Source organism: Mytilus galloprovincialis, chromosome 8, assembly GCF_965363235.1.
Source record: "Mytilus galloprovincialis chromosome 8, xbMytGall1.hap1.1, whole genome shotgun sequence".
In the NCBI taxonomy this organism is placed as follows: Eukaryota; Metazoa; Mollusca; class Bivalvia; order Mytilida; family Mytilidae; genus Mytilus; species Mytilus galloprovincialis.
In genome coordinates this window covers 69,133,564-69,150,955 of record NC_134845.1, presented here as the reverse complement: position 1 = coordinate 69,150,955, position 17,392 = coordinate 69,133,564, and the positions used below count along the sequence as shown (strand labels likewise).

At 31.8% G+C, this 17,392-nt stretch overlaps 1 protein-coding gene across 1 annotated transcript in view; it reads left to right on the top strand.

The window, feature by feature from the left end:
• The first annotated feature begins 557 nt into the window (after window positions 1-557).
• LOC143042457 (adhesion G protein-coupled receptor L4-like) overlaps window positions 558-17,392 on the top strand; it is a 47,843-nt gene continuing 31,008 nt past the window's right edge. Inside the window, exons 1-5 of the mRNA XM_076214753.1 lie at window positions 558-622; window positions 8,679-8,935; window positions 10,744-10,905; window positions 13,712-13,752; window positions 13,989-14,153. Coding sequence (XP_076070868.1) covers window positions 8,682-8,935; window positions 10,744-10,905; window positions 13,712-13,752; window positions 13,989-14,153 — 622 coding nt within the window. The 5' untranslated portion in view covers window positions 558-622; window positions 8,679-8,681. The remainder of the gene's footprint in view (window positions 623-8,678; window positions 8,936-10,743; window positions 10,906-13,711; window positions 13,753-13,988; window positions 14,154-17,392) is intronic.

Genomic DNA, 17,392 nt, shown 5'->3' with positions numbered 1-17,392 from the left:
AGAAGAATTTACTTATAAGTATACGTATTGTATTTAATCTTAATTTTATAAGGTTGTTAGACGCGCGGACATGATTATTACTAAACATCGTGCTTCGATAAAACTTCTAAATTAACATTTCTAATCTGGCGTTGCAAACCATCTCATTAATATATTGGATTATGTTTAAGCAAGACAAAAGATAACAAAGGAATATTTTACCGCATAAATCGATGGTTAGGAGACCTCGCCATTGCATACATAGATTAAAAAGAACAACAGTATACAAAACACAACATAGAAACCTCCAAAGTGAGCAAAATTAACCCCTTTAAACTATTTCAGTTGCGTCGGAAAGGTAAGCAGATCCTGCTGATTTCTTTAGCAACCTTTCACACTCAAATTTAAAAAAAAGACTGGTTATACCTATGTCATGAAATAACACGAATGAAAAAAATGATATATGTACATAAGATTCAAATGAATTACTTTAAACTTTCATTTTGCAGTCAAAGATGAAGATGGTGATAAAATAAAATGTAGATGGGCCCTTCAGAGACCAAAGATACAGTTTGGAAACTATTGGAGGTCGGAATGTAGTGACATCGTATGTCAAACGCCGAGTAATTTGATTTTGAATAAGGTAATCTTATAACGTAGCACATTAACCATTGGACTATATTATACAACATTATATTATGAAAAGACAATATTGTTGGATTGGTCTATAGACTGAATGCAATGTGGTTTTTTTCTCTGTTTTGTTATAATACAAAAACGGAGAAATGACCTTGAATAACCAATGATGTACACAAAAAAGGCTTTGTTAATTTGGCGACATGTATGTCTTCTAGCAATTAGTTATATACTAAATTTTAGGGAATGAAAATCCCATTAACTCAAAATATAGTCTTTTCACTCTTTTTTAGCCGTGAAAAACAAACTTACCAAAATAAACAATATAGTCAAATATTGTCTTTTACAAATATGTATTATATACATAAAGAAATATCAATTATTATAAGCCAGATTTTTTAATTCGACCATTGTTCTAGTGTCATATTAAGACGTGAGAAGTCACTCTCAGGCGTATTCAGACCAAAAATTATGATTTGAGGTCATTGTGTTTGTAACAAACCCGGCTCAGGGAGAGAGCATTACAAATCGCTCAGGAGTTTTGATTGTTCTGTTTTCGTTAAAGACAGTTTCTGAACATGAACTTAAAATTTAAAACACAATTGAATATTAAGTTTCATTTCTAATGTTGTCTTTTAAGTTTTACTCTATTCACAGGCTGTATTTATAAAAGTTGGATTTTTAGTCCGTTTTAATTTATTGCGCCAATGCTCATTTTACAACAATTTATTTTTAAATTGTATGTAAACTTCCTATGCTGCAAAAATTATCACATACCAGTTTCTATTGACCCATTCATTAAGAGGACCAAAATATATCGGTTCACTTTGAGCAAGGGCAGATCAATAGTAATATATTTTATTATTTTTGGAAATGCAATGCAAAACGACTAGTTCTCATTCGGTTTTAATTGTCTCAAATTTTGAAATTGTTATTCCCATATAATCAACATTAGATAAAAATTTTAAAAAATCATAGCTTTTCATTTGCTCAACACAACCAATGAGATTTTAAGCTCCCTTAGGGAAAGAGACAATCAATAAAACTGAAACACTCAAACCCAACATAACATCATTACAAACTGACACTAACATATTCTTCGTTGACTACGCTTGGTGTTAAGTACACCAACTGTATATGCTGTTAAGGAAGAATTGTAGTTTTTTAGTCTTTTGTTTGCTATATTGTGTCTTGTGAACTAATAATTGTCTGTTTGTCTTTTCTTTGTTAGACATGGCTTTGTTATTTTATTTTGATCTATGAGTTTGACTGTCCCGCTGGTATCTGTTGTCGCCCTTTAAAGAAGCAATTTCATATTAATTCCCGTTCCATTATATTGATGACATCATCTCACTAGATAATTAAAACTTTAGTGTCAATGTTGAACTCATCTATGTCATCGAACTTTTGATAAAAAGGATATCACGAATACGGTGGTACCATATTCTACATAAGGAAATATCTGTGCAAAGCCATGAATATGACAGTTGTTTTCCACTTGTTTAGTGTGTTTGAGCTTTGGATTTTTCCATTTGATAAAGGACTTTCCGTTTTGAATTTTCTTCGGGGGTTTTGCTGTCATACTTTAAATTTACATCAAGATTCGGTTGAGAACAAAACTTAACGAAAAAGAGATTATTGCAATCTCCCAAATGTAAACTTTCAATTTGTATGGAGCGATATTTGAGCATCGCCTGGATATTGAATATATGTCTGTAAAATGATACTATATTTCAGAATTTGCGTTTCCTTTAGTGAATAACGTTACAAGGGAGATAATGACGTTGATAACGTTAAAGGTTATTAATTTACGATTACAAACTGATATATTGCGAAAAGATGCATTTTTCGATTGATCTTAAATTCTATTTGAAAACAAGTACAAAGACGCCTTTTAAAAAAAATGATGTATGGTTTGAATACACTTGAACATTAACTGTGCCATTTTTTATTAACAAATTACCGATTCATTTGTCTAAATTAGATAAATGTATTGTACAATATATCAGCCTTTTTGTTTTAAATCCTGAACATTATATACAAATACAAATGATTGATTTCCAAATAATTGTTACACAAATTTAGAGCATACTTATAAAAAGGAGATATTACGGCACCCGTCGTGTTATTTCTTTGTTCAGTTCGGTAATGATGGAAAGTTATTATGACTGGGGAAGAATTCAGATATGATTTCTGACACACGTTTGTCATAATGGCCAATTAGCTTATGATGGCGACCTTAATTTGATTGATTTATAGCCCTGTCCTAGCAACTTTTGAGAAATCAGTATTCCTCGTTCAACAAAATCAACGTACTTTGAGCTGGCTCTAGAGTCACGTATCAATTGAGACACACTTAATCCATATGCTGGTGCCCCTGGGATGTTGCTACACAGAAATGGAAAGTTGACTTTAGGAAAATTTAAATTATCGTGTTTGTCATAAATTTTGGTATATAACCTAACATCAGTAGTCATTTCGACAAAAAGCTCTTAATATGAAACAGATTTATCTGTGTCGATAGTATCTTTAATTTCAAGTTCACTTGGATATATTAAATGTAAGTGATCACTGAATCTATTATTATTAAGAGACAGTTCATCATCAATATATTTCGAAAGGTGAAATTAAAAGACTGGGCTAATTTCGTTTCTAAAGATCGGACATTATAAGTAAAAAGGGGGGGGCAAAAAAATGGCAACAAATAGACAATCAGATGATATAATTTTATACCTTTGCGTATGCTGCAATCAGGTAAATAGACAGTACCAGTAAACACTATACACAGCTACTTTTGCATAGGTACTATTTCTGTACTTAAAATCTTAAGTACTGGGAATTTACTTTTAATATTAATAGGTAATATTTAGGTAGTACTACTTGTATTTTCAAGTACTTGATTTGTACTTATAATATTGGTACAAAATTAGAACCAACATTGATCGCAGTTTTCCCTGTTTGATCATCAGAACTTTATGAGATTTGAAAAAGACAAGCTATCAAAATGCTGAAAATGTAGCCGTGCAACCACAAGTCTGTAGTACTTTAATTTCAAGAACAAATCAAGTACTGTAAAACACAGGTACCTAAATATTACAATAATTTAAAAGTAACAAAATAGTACTAAACATTAAAAGTAAATTTCCAGTACTACAGATTTTTGGTATAGAAATAGTACCTATTCAAAAGTAGCTGTGTATATGTATTTGTTATATAGGGAACGGATTCATATAATTATTATTCAAATGCTCTTTTTACAACATTTATTTAACAGAAAGACTTTTTAAATAATTAATGTTGTTAATTATTTACTTTCATTGATTTATACAATCACAGCGATGTATGTAATTGTACTGGGACATCTTGCGTTACCATAAAGTTAGATAAAGTTAGTGAAAGACCCACTCCTAAATTATTAAAATCCATCCTTTAATTTAGACTATACTAGTGAAAATTTGATGTGTTTTTCATTTGATTTTTGCCATTTGATAAAAGACTTTTCGTTTTGAATTTTAACGCGTCACAAGTACACCTAATTTGCGACCATCAAATCTCAAATTGATGCCGTTGGAGCTTTTACTACATTATTGTTATCTCCATTGTAATGCAAATGATAGAAAACTACGTTATAACATGTATTTAACATCTGAAATATATCGTCTGCGCTTGCGCGTACATTACATAGCATCAACTGACCATTGATGCCAAGAAAATAAGTGATATTGTCCAATCAAAATGAACGTTACAAACGTTGTTGTATTATGATTTGAAATCTTCTAATTGGTTTTCAAAATCTTGTTGGTTCACCCTTGCAATAATACGTTTACGTTTGAGTTACAATCTAAAGCTAAAAATGAGCAAACTAAAGTGTTGTCTTGTCAGTTCGCAAGACATCAGTTTATATACATTACATGTCATAGAGCGACATTTGTATTTGTAGATGAGCAAGGGGGAGTAGGCTCGTAAGAATGCCGGACTATGATTTGATGCGCTTAATCTCAAAATATGATGTAAGCTGTATTTTTTCAATTCCTCCATAAAAAACTAACATATAAATGTGTACATCAGTGGCAGGTTTTATACTCTAGCCGTTTTGTTGGGTCAGATAAAGCATCAAAAGTATTTTTTTATATAATTTAGTGCCGGTGTCATGTCTTTTTTTTTCTTTACGCACATGATTGTGTTTTTGATTATCCCATAGTATTTCCAGCTTTAATACAAGTGCATGTAAAATTCATTGATTTCATAATTTCAAATTTCAAAATTTTAACAGTTTTTACGTTGAAATATTTAAGTCAACTGTCTCCTCTCAGTTGGTTCTGAATTAAGAGATCTACCATTTTTAATTTAGAGACTTGGCTGATTTTTTAATATATTTTTAGTTGTAATCTCTGTCTTGTCTTCATTTTTCAGACTGGTTCTGCCTTTTTTTATTAGTTTGTCCGGATTTTTTTTTTACATAAATCGTCATCCTGCTTTTTTTTTACAAGTTGCTCATCCTGCCTTTTTATTTCTTTCGCATGTTTTATGTATTCGACTAAGGATAGGGTTATTTTTTTCAGTTATATTGGTTTTGTAAAAAAATATCCATAAATTTTAAGTAAATTCATAACATGTAACCAACCATACTTTGTACATTGTTGTATAGAGAAAAATTGAGATGGCAAATATTTATCAAAAGTACTAGGATTATACACCATGGCATAGTGGAAGGAACATTAATGTACTTTACAAACTCCAGCGATATACTTCATGAATTTTATTATTAACTGTTTTGCTATTCGTAATTGAAAAGCTAACGTAAATTATATACCGTAAATATTTAGATAGTTACATAGAAAACAATCAGTTTTTAAAAGCGTGTTTATTCATTTACATGTATTGATAAAAAGGTGTGTCCCTTCTTGTACATGCGTTCCGTCATCCTTACTAATAATTTCTTAATAATTCGTTTATCAGTTTATCTTACATGTATGATTTTCTATTTCATTTTAATTACGCATGCATACTTAACGTCACTTTGGCGGATAGTTCAACAATGTTATGCAAATCACTATTCTCACGGTATGAAATTAAAAGATTAGTTTTTCATCCAAATAAAATCTAAAACAGGACATTCATATTGTTCCTTATAAACTACTATATTTCTCACAAGTATTTATTTATTTTTCTAGTTCCCCATATGCAAAAGAAAAAAAAATCTTCGTCGATGTAACATTTCAATTTGTTTTACACCAACATGCCTTCAATGAATTCATTTGAATTCCATGGTGATCATGATAGTACATTGGATACAACGTCTTCATTCACGTGCACAAATGATATGATTATTGTTTTTTTTGTTTCGGGGACCATTAGCTCCGTTTATGATACGTAATTTATGAATGGCCAAACGCTAAGCTACTGTGAAACGTTCTGTGTGTTCGATTTTTAGCATGAAAACACTAAAGGAGGAATGTGCAACCCATCATAAATTATTGTAATTAGTGTAATTGATCAGTATTATGAGATCATTATTATAAGTAACTACGACATTGAAAGAAATTAAAAGTGGTTCCTAAATCATCCGTATAAAAGCGGCACATGTATTTTATTTTATTTTATCCTTATATTTTTCATAATGCGGTACAAGATGATTATGTTGCTGTAGTATAACATTTCGAAACATTTATTTGAAATTCACAAATCATTTATCTTATTCTTTTGACCAAAGATTTGTAAACTATACAAATTGTTTTTTTTTACTTTCGCAGTAACATAGGACATTCCATTGTCAGTCACCTGTGTCAATTCACGTGCACACTACGATTTTTGTTGTATTGGAATCTTTCAGCCAATGAAATGAGACGTTACAAGTTGTTTGTTTGTGATACGCCTGAATGTTATCAATGAATTCGAACTATCAATAGCTAAACTTGACTGCATTTAAGTGTATACGTTGTAATCTAAAAAGATTCTTCTCATTTGTTTCCTTTAAAATGTTTGCAATTGTTAAGTTTTAATAACGCCTTTTTCAACAAACAATCGGCATACATATGGGAAAGCTATTCCTCTTCCAAGCGACTTAATCCGTACTTGATATGAGACAGAAATCAAACAATTTAGCCCATGTGGAAGAATTAAAATACCCAAGCATTATCATCATATTTGACATTTTAACCTTTGTTTTTATTTGAGCAACACTTATCCGTTTTGTCAACACGAAACTTGCGTCAGTTGTACAAAATTATACGCCTGGTATTTCAATGAGGTCTTTTTTTTATCGAACATAAAAACCTTAGTTAAGTCTAAATCGTGTTTTGACTTCCACCTAGTATTTACAATAATGGTTGGTTGGGAACAACTCTTTACATGGATGTTTTCCAGCTTTCCGATCGGTAATTTGTCATTTTCATATATCAAAACTCGAGAAGCGCCTGCATTTAACGTAAATTCTCCAAACTGAAACAATAATTCAAGCGTGTGTTCATTATTCGAATTTCTTGATAAAGGGTTGCATGTAAAAGAGGGACGAAAGATACCAAAGGGACAGTAAAACTCATAAATCGAAAATAAACTGACAACGCCATGGCTAAAAATTAAAAAGACAAACAGACAAATAATAATACACATGACACAACATAGAAAACTAAAGAATAAACAACACGAACCCCACCAAAACATAGGGGTGATCTCAGGTGCTCCGGAAGGGTAAGCAGATCCTGCTCCACATGTGGCACCCGCCGTGTTGCTTATGTGATAACAAATCCGGTAAATAGTCTAGTTCGGTAGGTAACATTCATGAAAGGGAAGGGGGTTGTAGGTACGACGCAAGGTTATTCCGATATCATTTGTGAAACGGTTATTCCATAACGGTCAACAAACTCGTGATGGCGTCCGTAAAATTTACGAAGGAATGATTTCAACTTCACCATTTGGAACTCTTGGTTTAATAACTTCCTTGTGAGCAGCAATCCTATATCAAGAAAATCATGATAGGAAATGCAAGCACGGGAATATCGTATCATATCAATTAGGAGATATATACCCTGTATGCAGGTGCTGCTGGAATGTTGCTACTTAGAAATGGAAAGTTCACAATTGGAAAGCTGAAATCATCTCTTTTGTCGTAAAGTTTTGTTTTCAACCGACACTCATTGTCAATTATAGATGTAAGTCAAGATATGAGGCCGACTGTATCTGTAGTATCCTTTATCTCTAGTTCGATGGGATAGATGCGTTCCACGTAGTCACAAAATTTTGAATTATTTAGTGAAAGAACATCATCTAAATAGCGGAAAGTAGAGTTAAAGGGTATCACTAACTTCTTATCTTTCTTCCTAAGAAGTTCCTGCATGAAGTCAGCCTCATAATAATAAAGAAACAAATTAGCAAGTAGAGGGGCACAATTTGTTCCCATTGGATTGCCGACAGTCTGTTGAAAAACACCCCCTCCGAACGTAACAAATATGTTGTCAATCAAGAAATCAAGCATCCTGATAATATCAGTTTCAGAGAATTTTTTGTTTGAATCAGAGTGATCCTTTACAAAGTAGGATTTATCCCTCCCTAAGTCAAGATACTTGTTTCTAGGTTGTAAGCTTTAAGACCACGTTTTTAAAGTTTTCTTCGATTTCAATCATGTATTTATCATAGAACAGACAGAAAAGGTAAAACAACTGACATCTTGACAAGTAAGAAAATGTCCGCCCTGGACCTTTGATTTTAATTTGACACAAATTCCACCATACAAATATCTGGCGACCTTGCAAAGAAATAAACAGATGATATATCTTCGAATTGTATTTAATTTACCGGTGTGCTACATTCTAGGTGGATGCAATTACAATAACTTTTCTGATGGATATTAATAACCATAGGAACCTAATCAGCGTATAAAAAAATAGCAGGCATTGCTGCATTTCCACGTTTTATTTTACACAGTCAGTTCATAATCATAAATACAGTCTAAGACTTCTGTGTGTGTAGACTCACGTTATGCAATCGCAATTAATAAAACAATTCTCCACATTTCTTTCTCAGCGTCAAAATAAAATGTAACAGCTATTCTTGTTTTATTTTAGGACATGTGTGTCATCACATATAACTCAACCGTAGATACTGGATTTTACGTCGTTGCACTACAAATTGAAGATTTTGCCTCAAGCGAAGCAGTAAATGAATTGAGCAGTATTCCACTTCAGTTTCTAATCGAGGTTCAGAATTCATCTGATTCATGTGAAATAAAACCAGTATTTGAAACTTTGCATGATATGAATTCTATCATCGAAATTCCTGTATACACTGCATACCATCAGACTATCATAGCAAAAGGCTTTAAGTGAGTAAGATTTCTGTTACAGTATATAAATGTTAACCATTGTACAGTCATCGGCATTGTTTGGTATACGAGGCCTGTATATGATTCAATTTGTGTATGCTTGTATACTCGTTACAGTTGTTGAACAACAACACTTTATGTGCAGATTGATTTACATTATTTGCAATTAGGTATGATTGAGATATCATTACTGTATGTTTAATATTCATGTTTCATAAACATGATTAAGTAATGTGACAATAGCGAATTCGAATATGAGTCTTCAGTAAATTATAAGATACAAATAGTAACAAGATTATGGTATTTTAACATTAAAAACTGTGATAAGATGTTGCTTGTGGGAAAAGAAACAGACAATGCGTATCGGTCAACCAATCCATGATCATGGTGACAGTACAAGATGTATTGCAGATATTTCCAGACTGACTAGTCTTTCGTCCTCGTAATCAAGTTTTTTTTTCATAGGAGCGTACTTCTGCAAATAAAGCCCGAAAAACGTTACCATGCATATGTGCATCGTACCAGTGACGAAAGGTATACAATTGACCAAGAGTATGTAACTGCTGAAATATGAGAAAATGACAAATGGAGGGATTATATCTTCAAACTTGTTAAAGATCCCAACTCTGTCAACATCAAGGAAAGGATAAATATTATGATACAGACTAAAAAGAATCCTTAGCTCCACTTTGCCTAGAATATTTGAGAGGCTAGAACTCATTGGCATGTTCGTTATTAAGCAACATGCCGATAACTAAAAATATGTAAAACAAAAAGTCTCAATTCACCACACAACATATCCATATGCCTATGCCAAGTCAGAATCATCCACATTACTCTTTTTCCCATTGTTTGTCTGATGTTTGAAATTTGTTTTTTTTCTGATTCTTGTCTGGATTATAATTAGCTGGATATTTAGAATAAGTTTTTTACTAAACTAAATAAACTCATCATAAATAACAGGATACAAAGTGTTGTACGCAAAATGCTCGTTTTTCTACAGCAACGATCAAATAAAAAAAGTACAAAATGCCAAATAAAGTACGAAACCTCCGAGCCTAATGTTTAGCTGATGTTTTCAAAGCAAAAACTTGAAAACGAGGATATAGGAATTTGAAATTAATGTATCCAAATTAGGCAGATTGAGAAAGTTGAAAATATTGTAAATTTACAAAAGAACAATGATATTATTACTAAAAAATTGTCTATGTTTTGTTTGGAGAGTATGCGTTATCAATTTTATCTTTTACTTTTTGATAGATGGTGAATTATATTTTACTGATTAAGCATGCCTTTCACATCCAGTTAATGAAATGCTCGTGCTTGTTTTTCCTATCATGATTTTCTTGATAGAGGGTTGTTGCTTAAACCAAAAGTTCCAAATGGTGAAATTGACCTACCGAATTAGACTATATACTGGGTTTGTAATAACATGAGCAACACGACGGGTGCCACATGTGGAGCAGGATCCAGTTTGTGTTGGGGTTCGTGTTGATTATTCTTTAGTTTTCTATGTTATGTCATGTGTACTTTCAATTTTCTGTTTTTCTTTTTCATTTTTAGCAATGGCGTTGTCAATTTATTTTCGATCTACGAGTTTAACTGTCTCCCTGGTATCTGTTGCCCCTCTTTTAATGGTAGCCTAGGTGATATGGACAAATAAGTCATTTATCAATTTGTATAATGTGTTTTTAATTTCTTTCTTTAATGTTTTTAGCGAAAGTGCAAGTCTATTATTTAATTGGGGACTTGATTTTAACATGTCGATGTGATTTTTAAAATACTATATCTTATTTTTTTTTTTTTAGAATTTCTGAAATAGACGTTATATCTCAAATTCAACTAACCATATCGGAGTTGCTGATGTATGGGACAACATTCGAACGATGGTATATAAATGTGACATGGATACCTTCGCCAATTTTTATTGGGAATCATTCGATCTGTTATAAAGCTTTTGATATTATCAGGTATAACATCATGTCTTCTATCTTCAATTTGATAAAAAAAAATACAGTTATTGCATCACTCTTATCGTAAAAATGTCGCTTTAATTTACCAAATATTGAAAACTGTCCTATTACTCTTGGTTCATAAATATATCTAATTATCTCACTGAAATATATAGTTGCGTGACTTAATTAACTTAAAGCATAAAACTAGAAAATGGATGAATGTGAAGTTGTCATTCGTTACTCGATATTCAATACAAGCAGCTGCTAGCAGTCGTTTCAATATGCAAATGTTCTTAGTTGAATATAATAAAACATTCAACTTTAAACAGACTTATTAAGAAGGGATATAGTTTCAATAATGTTGTCTGGTCATTAAAGATTGCATGTTTTGACTTTAATATTGATTCACTTATAGGGTCTTTGCGTCGAAACTAAACACATTTATTTTAAAAAAAAAAACGTTGTTGGCATGACACGGGTTATGTCCTTCTCATATATTGTATGAAAGTATGATACTAAACCCCTAACGGGAGGGATTGTGCCTGATATTCATATCATGACGACATACTCTTTCAATCAGTTTAATTGAGGTCTGGAGCTGGCATGTCAGTAAACTGCTAGTAGCCTGTTGTTATTTATGTATTATTGTCATTTTATTTATTTTCTTTTGTTACATCTTCTGACATCGGACTCGGACTTCTTTTGAACTAAATTTTCATTTCCAGTTTTGTTATGCGTTTACTTTTCTACATAGGCTAGATGTATAGGGGGAGGGTTGATATCTCATAAACATGTTTAACCCCGCCGCAATGTTGTGCATGTCCCTAGTCAGGAGCCTCTGGCCTTTGTTAGTCTTGTATGATTTTTAATTTTAGGTTCTTTTGTATAATTCGGAGTTTAGTATGACGTCCATTATCACTGTACTAGTATACATATTTTTTAAGGGGCCAGCTGAAGGACGCCTTTGGGTGCGGGAGTTTCTCGCTACATTGAAGACCCATTCGGCTGTTGTCTGCTCTATGGTTTGGTTGGTGTCGCTTTGAAACATTCCCATTTCCTTTTTCAATTCTAATACAATTAAAAGCATAATTGTAATCGTAAAAAGGAGTAAAATGAGATGTGGAAATTCTTTTTCTCGTCGTTTATCAGCGGTCTGAGGTGATTTTAACTGTACTTTTTTAATATCAAAATAGCACTTTGAGCCGTTTGTACATATCTGTTTTAATTTTTTCAATTACGACTATTATCCTTTAGTGCTATCGAATATCTAGATTTTAATCATTTTCAACTAATAAATTGAAAATCGAACCGACTGCTTGCACCCGGTTGGATATTGAATATCGGAAAACGAAAAACGAAAAAACGAAAACGAACCAGCTTCACATATGACAAAAAATAGGTCTACTTATTGAAAATGACACCAAAATGCAGTCAAAGGATTTTTTGTCGAAAACTACTTATTAACATGTATATGTATAATCAACTTTAGAACTGCAGTATTTGCAATGAGGAACAACAGTTATTTCCAGAAAACAACCAGACTATGTTTATTATGGTTCACACATCTCTTAATGTATTCTTTCTGTAGATTCCTTTATTCGTGTATTGATTCTTTTTATTCATAGAAGTATATGTTTACATTATTTTAAAGTACAATACTGATCATTTTAATGAATGACAAAAAAAAGAATAATAAAAAGTATGAATGAACAAAATTAATATAAAGTTGTTAATTCATAGCAATGATGACAATAAAATTTTCACGTTTAGCTAATGTAGTGTTACCTTACAGATCGAAATTGTTGTTAAATGTATGGAAGGACACTGCATTATTGTTTTTGCTATGTTGTTTGTTTAACTGACATAAGTATGATTCAGAAGAAGTTTGATGTTTATTAAGTTTCTACAACTAAGCATGATTTTGTTAACTTTTACATTCTGTTTTAACTCAGAAGTAGACTTTAGTTGAAATATCTTAAATTTGGAGAATAGCGTAAACTGTTTTTTTTTTGTGTATATTATATGTTTTAATCATGTCCATGCATTAAATTCTAGCCTCAATGTACATGTGTTTCTTGACTCTCAAATAATTGTGAGTTTACATGATGTACTTGTTCTACTTTCTTTTAACGAATGGATTTGTATATGTCGAACTCAGAACAATAAGAAAGATTATCAATAAAATATGTTGAGGATATAAAACACATATACTAGTACATAATTCTGCTTCGCAAAGGAAATAAACAATAAACTTGCTAGTGTCCCCATAACCAGTAAGTAAGTGTTTTATCATACAGAAAGAACCTGTTATACATTTCTAGACAATGTATAGTTATTCTATTATTACTGTAATCCTCCGAACTGTTATATATTTTGGGGGATTTCTCATATTTATTTCTAATTTGAAACGCACTTCGTAAAACATTTCGAGAAATTCCATACTGTATTGACGTCATAATAATATGTTTGCGCAAATAGCCGAGTTGCAGTATAAACATTCATTCGAAAGTTTCGGGAGACGAGTCAATTCAAACTATACATAAAGTATAGTGAAATTTCCCGAACAATTACTATTAACCAGTAAGTAGTCTATTTTAGACAATATCGTAAAAATAAGTAACTTGTTTGTCTATAATTTCATACAGAAAATACTTGCTAAGGTATATTTATAATGTATAATTCCTTTTACCATTCATTTTCAAAAATCGTATATCATAACTTCATAAATAAAAGATTACAAAACCAGCTATAGAATCAATACGCTCGTTATCTATGTCATATAACTCTCTATTTTGTTTTCAAATATACTTTTATATTTCAGTCAAGCCTCCGACAACATCTGCACAACTGTAAACGTGACAAGTGAGTACATGTACACGTATCTATACTACTAAAGGACTTAACTGATTTCATTGAACAGTACTCATCTAAAACCATACAAAGTCGGATATTTTTTGTTATACGACGGATAAATGTAGTGTTTTGTACTTCAAAATTTGTCTTTCAAACAATCTTTTGTTACACAGAAAACGTCAATTTTTGAGAAAATATCCTTTTACACATGTATAAATTGAATGACTATTATCTAATTATTGAAGGTTCCATAAACTACTGTATGGAAAATGTTGACAGCTTTCGTACCAAATGGAATATAACAGCAGAAAACACACAAGTTAATCTACCTTGCACAAATGAATACATGGATAGTGTTTCAAGAAACTGCAATGGTGCTGGAATTTGGGAAGAACCAAACTACATCCAATGTATGTACCTACATGTTGATAAATCACAGTTGATGTTTTTAATATTTCTTACATGTATAATAAACACGAATTGACACATTCTTAAAAACAAGAATTCACATAAAAAATGACCCGTTTAACTTAGAAAATTACAAATCAATTACTCTTGGAAGTATACGTATTGATACCAACATCATTGCATATTCACAAACACAAGGGTTAAAACTAGTATTACAAAAAACAAATTCACATTGATCAAAAAGGTTTGTAATTAACAGAGTATTTTATTCTTTAAAGCAATTTGCCTTTCGAGAGTCTTTGCTAAAAAGTCTCTATACTCTTTTTACAGATATCAAGGGGTGTTTATTAAATAATCATGGATATCATGAGCCTTCGGCATTCAGCAAAAGTTTGCCCCGCTAGCACTTTCATTTTTGTCATTACTTTTGAAGCTTACGATTGAGACAAGATAATTAATGATTTGAATAAAAGAAACTTAACAATGGTAGGAAAGATAAGACCTGTCAAATCAATCACCCTACCAATTATCAATTGTGTCGATGCCACTGCTGGTGGGCGTTTTGTCCCCGAGGATATCACCAGCCCAGTAATCAGCACTTCGGTGTTGACATGAATATCAATTATGTGGTCATTTTTATAAATTTCCTGTTTACAAAACTTTAATTTTTTCGAAAAACTAAGGATTTTCTTATCCCAGAAATAGATTACCTTAGCCGTAATTGGCACAATTTTTTGGAATTTTGGATCCTCAATGCTCTTCAACTTCGTACGTGTTTGGCTTGATAAATATTTTGATATGAGCGTCACTGATGTGTCTTATGTAGACGAAACGCGCATCTGGCGTACTAAATTATAATCCTGATACCTTTGATAACTAATTGCATCAGTTACAAACATTGATAAAGAGTACCTACAAAAATAAAAAAAAATAAACTAATTTATAGTTTTATATGAAAATGTAAAACTGAAAAAGCAAAAAGAACAGTATTAAGTTAAAATTATTGTGCAGGTGGGCTCAAGATGATTCTATCATTTACACAAAAAATCGTCCAAAATGCTAAGGTGGACGTTTCTATATTGCATATTACCATTCAAACAACTGCTATTCTCCTGGAAAACAGCGAACAGTCCTTTTTGTCATATATGTAACATGTGTAATATAGGCAAAAATTAGGAACATAACGTTCAGACATCTATAACAGTGTATGAGACATGTACAATCTGAATGAAACACAATACCATAAAGAGCATAAAAAATATTCCGGTCACAAATGACAGAACAGTACAATTTAAAACTAATCTGCAGCATTGCATTATTATATGTGTGGATACATGTACAAAATGTACCTATGTGCGATTATGGTTAAATAATCTGGCTGCAGATGCATTGCTTCATTTGACACATTTGTGGAAATATATGAAATGAGAAAGCGAAGTTCTATTGAATGAAGGCTGTTGATTGTGTGTTTGCAGAATGTTATGTTTTAACCTTCATTGAAAAATTAACGTCTCTGTCCCATTATGTTAAACAAATGCACCAATGATGATTTCGTGAAAATGCTGGACTTCTTGATTGACACATATTTTTGGAAAATGGTCGATTAATATTTCAACAGAAAGGTGGTATTCCAATGTGTACTCATTATGCAGCCCAACTTGCGAACACAATTTTGCATTCATATGAAGCATAGTTCATGCAATACTTTATAAAAGCAAAAAAAAAAGAGCACGTTTTGCAAATTCCTTACATTTCATTTTAAGATATGAACATGTATTTTGATGATGTTAAGTCACGCTATACCGAAAATTTCAGCAAGCGCTTGCATCTGATATTTCCTTGTAACTAACGAAAGTAGAAATGCTGTTTTATATCTTGATGCTAACTTTATATTGACACGGATCTTCTACTTAAAACCTAAATATTTGACAAAGGAGAAGGTCCAGTAAGACCCCTTTGTGGCTTCAAAATATAGCAGTTTTACAAAATTGTTAAAATGTAAACATTGAGTTATTTATTGGAAAGCAGAATGCTTCTGCTATATAAATATGGGCTGTTTTTGACAAAACATGGACATATATTGGGTACTAGCATCATTAACTCATGCTAAATTACTGAAATCTTCACAATTCTAGCATTTCAGTTAGATTTTAGACGGTTTCCATGTAAAACGAAAGTGGCCGCATTCGTGTTCATCCTTAATATTGAAACGTGAGTTGTATTTGATGATAATACATAACATATATAAAGGTTGAGGATGAACATGGATGCGGCCACTTTAATTTTGACAAAACCATCTGAAAATTAACATTTTTCGGCATATGTTTCATATATGAGCTTGAATCGGATCGTTTTTAATGACTAAATTAGTTAAAGTCTTTCGCATGAGCAAAAAGAATCAAATGAAATAGACACCTAAGTTTTTAAAAAGTGGTCGAAATCTTTCGTCAGATAAACCTGAAATTTGAGGCCAAAATCGTTCGTACCGGACCTACTCCTTTGATGAATTCAACTTTTTAATCGTCAGCTTCCCATTTCTCACTAGTAATATACCATCTACACCTTCGTTTGGCGCGTTAATATCTTTAATTGATGATTTATAGTCGTGCATATTAACCCTGGGGATTGTGTTTAGTGTACAGTTGTTTGTCTTTTCATCGTATATTGTTGTGTGTTATTCAGTTTGTTTTAGATTTATGATTTTGAATATACCTTCAGTATCTTTCTTCTCTCTGTTGATTGATTGATTGGTTCTGCATATTGCAAAATAACTACGAACACTGCTCCAAAAGTGTTTAAAGAAAAAACAAACGCCTCATGTATATGCTACATCAGTTTTACGTCACCATAACGAATGTATCCCTTTTGTAAGAAAAAACGGTAGTTTTAAACTGACAAAACCCCGACTTCTATTTGTAAAACAAGATCCAATATTTCTAAATTCAAGATCCACTGTATTAAAGAAATAGAAACAAAATGTAGCATTCGATTCAGAATACTTAAAAAAAAAATGAAAGCTATAGGTTTATTATACAAGAGGGACGAAAGATACCAAAGGGACAGTCAAACTCATAAATCTAAAACAAACTGACAACGCCATGGCTAAAAATGAAAAAGACAAACAGAAAAACAACAGTACACATGACACAACATAGAAAACCAAAGAATAAACAACACGAACCCCACCAAAAACCAGGGGTGATCTCAGGTGCTCCGGAAGGGTAAGCAGATCCTGCTCCAC